General features: G+C 58.0%; 1 protein-coding gene across 1 annotated transcript; it reads right to left on the bottom strand.

Moving 5' to 3' along the window:
• Positions 1–795: 795 nt before the first annotated feature.
• Positions 796–7553, bottom strand: CACNG5 (calcium voltage-gated channel auxiliary subunit gamma 5; the record flags this gene model as incomplete). The annotated part of the gene is made up of 5 exons (XM_079725835.1): positions 796–1053; positions 1247–1392; positions 4770–4910; positions 5792–5878; positions 7358–7553. The coding sequence occupies 5 exons, from the start codon at positions 7551–7553 to the stop codon at positions 796–798; spliced, it is 828 nt and encodes a 275-aa protein (XP_079581961.1).
• Positions 7554–8927: the final 1374 nt, after the last annotated feature.

Genomic DNA, 8927 nt, shown 5'->3' with positions numbered 1-8927 from the left:
CGGGCCTGAAACAGTGCTTGGTAGTATTAACCCGGACCAGCCACCTTCTGCAGTTCTCATTGTCAGAGTCACTGCTTTGGGTTAAGGCATTAAAGGCCCTTGTTAAATATGTTACTACGGGCCATGCATATTAAAACATCATCAGCCATTAACACCTCTTTGTGACTTCATCAGAGTGGCCTCAGACCCCTCTCAGCCCCTTGGGGACCAAAGCTGGGGCAGCTGAGTTCTGGCGGGAGAAGAGGAAGGAGACCCACAGGCCGTGGGGCAGGGGGGAGGTGGACAGGGCACACGGTGGGGGGGGGTGACAACAAACGGTAGAGGACTTCACAAGGACAGCGCTGGACGACTCTGAAGCAGCCAGAGCTCCGTATCAGAGCCACCTCTCGGCCCCATAGCCCAGATCACGACGCGAGGGCCAGGCCAGTTGGCAAGCACACAAGTCCAGCTGGGTCTCCGGAAGGAACCTGGCATCGCAGAGCTGGCCTTGGCCTGGGTCCAAGACGTAGGGTGCGGGGGGGAAGACAGAACTGGAAGGCCCACCTCTCCCAGGGAAGGATAGCACCCAGTGATTGGCTCTCAAGAGGTGGGGTGACCCCCAGCTCTCAACCCGTCATCCCGCCCGCTGGCTCCGGACTCCTGACGCCCACCCTGGGCTGCAGGAGCTCCTCCGGGCGAGCAGGGAGGGGACACGGGCCAGGTGAAAACAGCTAAGCACGGGGACAGCTGGGCCGTAGACCAAGGGGCAGCGGGGGCAGGGAAGGCTGTCTGGGCCTGGCAGTCCGGGGCGGGGACTCAGCAGGGGGAGGAAGACATCTGGCGGTAGTCGGGGCACTTGAGCAGGGCTGGGTAGCTGCTGTTCATCTGCAGGGAGACGTCGCTGGAGATGTCGGACGGGCTGCGGCCTCGCGCCCAGGCGTCCGGGTGCAGGAACTGGCCCGAGTGATCGGAGCAGTTGCTCAGACGCGGGCGGTAGAAGCCGGGGTGAGGCCCGTACACGTCCTCGGCGGTGCACCTCTTCATGAACAGGTACACGGCCATCACCCCCGCACTCTGCAGGCAGGGGGAGCTCGTGCTCGGGGCCTGGCCTTGGACGCGGCCGCGGGAGCACAGCACGAGGAGGGCGGAAGGCGGGCGCGGGGCGGGCGGGGGAGTGAAGGGCGGGAGAGCGGTGGGTCCAGGGCGAGCGTGGCCTCCTCCCCGACCCCTTCCCGGGGCGATGCCCCGCCTGCGGGGAGGGGTTTACCTCCGTCAAGAGGAAGGAGATGGCCGCGAACGCAAACGACCATCCGTACTTGTAGGTGAAGTAGGCCTCCGCATCCTTGGTCCGGCTGAGCATTTCATCGTTGATGCTGGAGATGTACAGCACCAGGCCCACCACCAGCGAGAGGCCTGCAGGGGGGCAGGGGCGCTCGGCAAGGAAGCCGGGGAGCCGCCCATGGGGCACCGCCTCCCCTCGGGGTTCAGGGAGAAGGTCTCGGCCTTGGGTGACCATGACCCCACTCTGGAGTTCAAGGAGGGCTGGAGCCCTCCTCCTGAAGGCCCTGTTTAGACCTTACCTTCTAGAAAGCGGACGGCTGCAGGTAAGAAAGCTCCTGTCCAGCCACCTCCCGAGCCACGGTGAGCCGGAGGGTTCTCACCGCGCCCCCGCACCAGAACCACCGGTTAGATGTGTGTCCCATGAGCCCCATCCCCGGACCTTCTGAGTCACGTGGCCTGGGCTGGCGCCTGGCACCGTGTTGTCCTAAGTGCTCCCCAGGCAAGGCTCATGTGAACTCAGGGTGTGAACCACTGACTTTAGCAAGTGGCTTCCACTGAATTGAGGGGTAACACAGGCTCCCCTGGCAGAGATAGCCAGGGCCCCCAGAGCCTGGAGAGATGGTCAAGTAACTGTGGCTCTGTGCAGCCCACCTGCCCCTGGGCGCGGCCAGTTACTGAGATCGTTAGGCAGGAGAGGCAAAGAGAGATCGTCCAGGCGCTGGCGAGCGTTACATCAGGGGGCCAGTGCTGCCCAAACGCCTTCCGCCACTGTGCAAACGACCGACTGTGCATCGGTCTCATCAGTCAGTGACTGTAACTGAAACAGGACACAATTTACTCTGTCTTGAGCTGCTCAGGTTTAATTCCATTCACATGATTAAGCTGGGGCATCTTGAAGGATGAACGTTACAGGAAAACAAGCACGATTCAGGCCCTCCTTGGCACTTAACTCACACTGGAATGAAGCTGGCCCAAGGGGACCCTGTCTATTGCTGTCATTAAAACACTTCATGTGGCCAAGCTCAGTCTGAGATCTCTGGTCCTGCTGCCTGCCGCTGAAAAACCTCAGGTGCTTTGAAGCTGCTGTGTGGCCTTGACTGTTGTGAAGTTGATAGATAAAGAAAGAGCTTAACCTGGGTCTGTAGCTCTTGGACTAGGTGGAAACATCATGGTGCAAAGGGTGGGCTGAGGACACTGCAGGTTCTCAATGAACATTTGTTAGATGGATGGATGGATGGATGGATGGAAGGATGGATGGATGGATGGAAGGATGGATGGAAGGAGGGATGGAGGGATGGATGGATGGATGGAAGGATGGATGGATGGATGGATGGATGGATGGATGGAGGGTGGATGGATGGATGGATGGATGGAAGGATGGATGGATGGATGGATGGAGGGTGGATGGATGGATGGATGGAAGGATGGATGGAAGGATGGATGGATGGAAGGATGGTTGGATGGATGGAAGGAAGGAGAAAGAAAGAAAAGCTCTTGGGCGTTTAGTGTTCTGACCACCACCTGGCTCCCAAGCTATATTGACAAGACAATGTTGGGGAAAGGAACCTAAAGTGGCTTGGAATTTGGGTGGCAACCAGAATGCCTGCTGCTGGCAGCTGTTTATCTTTTCTTTCCATCTGTCCATCCGTCCATCCATCCATCCATTATTCAAGCCATCCACCTACCCATCTTCCATCTGTATCCCCTCTCTTATCAACAAATCCAGGGCTCCAGGGCATCTACAATCCATGCCCTGAGAGCCATGCCTTTGGCTCGATGCATTAAGAAAAGGTGCTCATGTTGTGACCGCCTGGAGGGGTGGGATGGGGAGGGTGGGAGGGAGGGAGATGCATGAGGGAAGGGATGTGGGAACAGATGTATATGTATGACTGATTCACTTTGTTATAAAGCAGAAACTAATAAAAAAAAAAAACTGAAAAAAAAAAAAAAGGTGCTCATGGAAACGCAGAGGACACCCTGAAGGGGAGGAAGAGCCGACCTTCATTTACCACCTTTTCTTCCCAGCTCACTCTCCACACCCCCTTCAGTCATCTCCTCCACGTCTGATTTCCTCCCCTAGTCCCTAGGCCAACAGCTCTGTCTCCACCTTTGGTGTCTCTACTCCCAGGAGCCCCAAACCCTGACCCCTAGCAACCTTCTGGGCGCTGCTTCCAGCTGTCACATCGGCACCTCAAACTTTGCATTTCCCACTCTACGTTCATGATCTTGGCTCCAAATCTGCTGCTTCTCCTGTGACCCCTGGATGAGGGATGCAGTGCACCGCCCACCCAGGGCCTGAGCAGAATCCGTGCTAGCCCTTGGCTCCTCCCCTGAAGCCCAGCCCTTGTCCTACTGAGCTTACCTCCCAGGTGTCCAGTGTCCAGGAGCCTCTCCCTTCTCTCTTCCCCGCGGCCAGCCCCTCCCCGTCCCCTCCCTCCTGCACAGCTGAAGTAGCCTCTCGCCTGCTCTCCCTGCCCCGTGTCTTGCTTCCTTCCTCCCCTCACTCTCCAGAAGGATTATTCTAAAATCCAAATCGGTCATGTCCTTTCTCGGCTTAAAAGCCTCCCGAGGCTTCTCACAAAGTCCCCAACAAGGCGACCTCAGCTGCCGCCCCCCACCTCTCACCACATCCTCCTGACGTTCCTGCCACCACGAGTCACGATTGAGCTTAGTCTCCCCTGGCCTCATCCTCCCTCTTCCCTCCAGGCTCCCTTCCGCCCACCCCGACCTCACACTTTTTACCTAGTTCCTACTCACCCTCTATCTCGCCTGCTCCTGGCGGCCGTCCCTGACCAGCGCCCAGTCTGAGTTTCCGCCGCTGCCCTTGGCCCCCATAACAGTCCTTGCTGATGCTGTCAGAGCCCTTGTCAGGCAGGGTCCACATTTCCTGCCCACTTGTTTATGTCCCCTAATACACTGCCCTTTCTGTAGGTAGAGATCCCAGCTCCCAGTGATAAGGCCTGGGAGATACATGAATGGATGAGTCAGCACATGAATAAATGAAAGAGTGAATGATCGAGTACAGTCTGGGGTCGGTCCAGGAGGACAGATCCATGCTGAAGGGGCCTGGGTAGCCCAGGGTAGGGGGTAGGGGGTCTCTAGAGGATGGCTGAGGGATGGGAGACGAAGAGGCCATCATTCCAAAGGCAGATTGTATTTCTTTCATGTAAACACACAAAGACATAGCCCTCAAAAAAAACAGGAATACTCATTACCAGTGGGAACTAGAGGAAAGCAGCAGTGATGGTATGGCATGAGGAGGACCCTGGGTTCTCATCCCAGCTCTGCCCAGGGGGAGCTATCAGGTCACTGCTCCTCCAGAGGTGATGGACGGGCCCGGGTCCTCGGAACCCTCCTCCAGCTCGGACTCAGTTGTGCTTGAGCCACTGACATGGCGGGTCCTGTGCAGGGGCTGACCCGCAGCTGGGACCAGAGCCTCCCAGAGCAGAGTGGTTTAGGAATCAAATGTCAGAAGTGCAGAGTGCACGAGCGAAAACGGCACCACTTACCAGAGAGGATAAAGAAGATGCCGGAGACAAAGGCCAGGATTGTCCTGTGGGGACGGACATGTCCAATGTTGCTTAGGATGAAGCCGATGAACATGAAGAAGAGGCTGACCAGGGGGAACGGTGTGGCCGAGCGAATCATTTCTGACCGAGGGGATGGAAGGATGCCGTCAGCCTCCAGTAGCCTCACTCAGTGCTCACCCTCCCAAGTCAAGTGTTCCTGGCAGTGTACACCAGCTGGTCCCCAAGCCCCTGCCCTGCCTGAGCAGCCTGGGCTCCAAGCCCTCCTCGGTGGGTCTTTCGTTCCTTGGTCCTTAGCCTTCAGGGCCTATGCTAACTCAGAACCGTACTGAAGGTTCACATGGGTCTGAACCAGCTCTGGTGAGGCCAACGCCATGAGGTCAGTCTCGCTGGGGGCTGGAGTGCTTGGTTCAGTTCCCTGGGTACTATGGTGTGAACGTCTGTGTCCCCCACCCCCACCAAAATTCACTTGCTCAACCTAACACCCAAGGTGATGGTATAGGAGGTGGGGCCTTTGGGAGGTGCTTAGGTCATGAGGGTGGGGCCCTCATGAAAGGGATTAGTGCCCTTATGAAAGAGACCCCCCCCGCCCAGAGCTCCCTCACCCCTGCCACCGTGTGAGGACACAGTGAGAAGGCAGGAAGAGGACCCTCACCAGAACGTGACCATGCTGGCACCTTGACCTTGGACTTCTAATCTCCAGAGCTGAGAGAAATAAATTTCTGTGGCTTCTAAGTTGCCTTGCCTGTGCATCCCAAACAGAGGAAGTCACTGGGTATGGATGCCCTCTCACTTGCCAGGGTCACAGCAATGGGAGACTCCAGCAACCTGTCACCACCCTGGATAAATAACTGGCAGAGCAAACTCTGTGAGCTCAGCCAGCACAAGCATCTGAGTCTTAGGGCGTCGGCTCTTGAGAAACAAGCAGTCACCCTGCCTCTTCCCTCTGCCCTGCTCTGCCCTGTCCAGCCTGTGGCCCAGGTTGGAAAGTCGGAGGCACCTACTTAGCACATTGACCGTGGACTCGGAGGTGAGCTGGGTGCTCACAGGCATCACATACTCTATGGTAAAGCAGCGTCCCCGCTCCTCACCTACGGAGACAAAAGCCACTTACATACACTCTGGGTCCTTCTGAACACGGATTTGAAGTTAACATATTCAAATGGTATTCCCAGGTGCTTCTAGGATGTTTGACCCTCTGTGTATTTACACCTGGGCTGGATTCAAACCCTAGGGGGCCCCGTCCCCAGCTGATGGCCCAAAGCAGACGTGGACACTGGTCCTGACATCACATCTTTCCCAGAGAAGCACCGAGAGCTGCATGAAAAGCAATCACTGCAGACTCAAGGTAGAGTCAGATGTCCGGTGGCCGTCTTGTGGCTCTGGGACGGACTCCACCGAGGATGGTGTGTGGCTGGCTTAGGTGCCAGTGTGGGTGTCGTGGAGCAGAACCCCCAAAGCCTTGTTGACCACTTTGGCAACCAGACCCTGGTGACTTCAAACTCTGCTTCAGATTTAAGCAGAGATGGATGCCACACAGTCTAGGCACTGGGAGGTGAGGTCAGTGTTGGGTGCCATTCCCAAAGTAGACTCAACACGTCATGGGGAGGCCAGGCCTCCACAGTCCTCCCTGCTAAATACGGGTGGGCGCCAACCACCAAAGCCCTACCATGAGGCTGGGAGGACCAAGTGTTCCCTGTGCCCCGTGCACACATGGGTTACAGAGCCCTCCAAGAAAGGCTCCGTGACCCCACTGTGGTGTTTCTGACTAGCCTCACAGGGCACAGAGAGGCTCTTCTCGTGCAGCCTGGTTCCGGGTCATGATGAAGGGATAAAGGACAGAGTCCTTGGAGTAGCAATTCCAAGGGTTCCAGAGAAGCCCTAGCAAGTGGGCAGGAGGCCCTGATGGGCAGGATCAAAGCCTGCACCATCTTGCAGAGTTGCGAAGACCTGCACCTGCGTTTTCTCCCTGCTATTTCATGGACATAGGAACAGAGAAAGTGCTAAGAATTTCCCATCCTCATGCTCAGGTCACAAGGGTAGAGCCCTCATGAATGGGATTAGTGCCCTAAAAGAGACCCAGCGGAGCTCCCTCTCCCCCTGCCGCCCTATGAGGACACAGGGAGAAGGCGGGAAGAGGGCCCTCACCAGAACGTGACTGTGCCGGCACTTCACCTCCCTGCATCTTCCTGCCCTCATTTGTGAGGTGGATGTGATAACAGGGCCTGCCTTGCAGAGTCAAGGGGGAGGCACTGAGACAGAGGACTCGGAGCTGAGGCCACCTCTCTCAGCCGGGGGTGGGTGGTGTGGCAACAGCGGGGCCACGGGCATCTTCCAGATGGGAAGACCCAGGTCCCAGGGGTGAGAGGACTTGCCCAAGTGGACAGGGAGACTCAGGCCTTCAGTTTGGAGTGGGTCCTGGCCACTGGAGGGAGCAGGCCCAGAGCTCATGAGCATCCTCCACGGTGACCAGCCTCCTTCCAGCAGGGACATCGCTTCCCCGGGGGGGTGTGAGGTGGCGGCTGCTCCTCTCTGGGGGCAGGGCTGTCCCCAGCCCTGGGCGCCCTTACCTGCGAGGAAGCAGACCCTCCACAGGCCTGAGTGCAGGGACATCTTGGTCTCAGTGCTCTGGTTCTGGGGTAGGACCACGCCCTCCTCCAGGTACAGCCAGTGGTCCGTGCTGACCGCGATGCCCAGCAGGCCCAGGCCGCACACGGCAAAGACGCTGCTCAGCAGGGTCAGGGCCTTTCTCCTGCAGGCACCCATCTTCCCGGACAATCCAGCAGGGGTCTGCGGCCGCGATGCCACCAGCAGGGAGTGGGCTCTGGCGGCAGGACAGCGGGTGAGCCGGCAGTACTGGCCACGGCTCCGAGGAGGGGCCCTGGACGGCAACTAAAGTCAACCCAGCCGGGCTGAATGGATGAGTGAAGACCAGCGGGCCGGCTCCCTGGAAGTCAGGCCATGGGTGACAGACATGCCACCTCCCTCTCCCCATCAGGAACGCACAGCTTTCTTGACAGGCCACTGCGAGGGGCCCCCTTGTCCTCTCTGGGAGTCCCCCTTGCTGGATAACGCCATTCATTCATTCAGCAACCCACTGCGCCCAACGTGGAGACAAAAGGATGAATGTGACCCCATCCTTGCCCTTGAAGAGTTCCCTCTGGAAGACAAAGCGCCCCCCACCCCCAAAGCAATGAAAATGCAGCTTGATGGGTCTGTGGGAGAGACCTGCCCAAGGATGTGGGAGCAGGGAGGAGGGATGGAGGCCTGAAGTCTGCCTGGTGGGCTTCTCCGTGTCGAGAAGGACTCTGAGGCCCAAGGACACCTGGCAGGGAGCAGCGGGACCCAGAGGGGACGCAGCAGGTGGCAGAGAGCCTTCTTGGGAAGGTGTCTTCCCCAAGGATTCCAATCAGTTGTAGATCTGGGTCCACCCCGCTAAAGAAGCCACACCACAGTCCAAGCTCAACGGGCCTCCTGAGCCCACCTCATCAGAAGCCGTCTGACTCTTGTCTGCCCAGCACATGGTATTGGCCGGAGCTGGCTCTGAACCAGCCAGAGTGAGGCTAAGTGTCTACACAAGGTGAGCCATGAGCACACCTACCACACCTGCCCAGCCGGCTCCAGGCTCGGAGACGGAGCTGGGAGTAAGTGAGGGGTAAGATGTTGCCCCAAGGAGCCCACAGCCTGGCTCAGGGCTTCTGAACTCTGCCTGGAACCTAGAGCCACCCAGGGAGCATCTAAAAGTCCTGAGTGCCCAGGTGCCACCCCGAGAGATTCTGGTGCAACTGGGCTCACATAGGGGCCGTGGTACCGCTGTGCTCCCTGCGAGGCTAATAGCGGCCCAAGCTGAGAACGACTGCTCTTTGCTACTCAAAGTGTCATCCGTGGACCAGCAGCCTTGGCATCACCTGGGAACTCGTTAGAAATGCAGAGTCTCAGGCCCCTCCAACTTTGTAAATCAGAATCTGCATTTTGTATACCTGCTGAAGTCAGCCAAGCAAACAGGTGACTACAGTCCAACGTAGTAACGGCTGTGGCGGGGAAAGCCCAGGATGTGATGAGAGCCCAGAAGAGGGTCACCCAGTGGGGCTGTTGGAGGTGGGCAGAGCTATTTCTGGAAGAAGGTGGCGTCTGGGGCCT

The sequence above is a fragment of the Hyperoodon ampullatus genome, assembly GCF_949752795.1.
Source record: "Hyperoodon ampullatus genome assembly, chromosome: 19".
Lineage (NCBI taxonomy): Eukaryota > Metazoa > Chordata > Mammalia > Artiodactyla > Ziphiidae > Hyperoodon > Hyperoodon ampullatus.
Note: the sequence above shows the minus strand (reverse complement) of the source record. Positions and strands in the feature narration are given on the sequence as shown.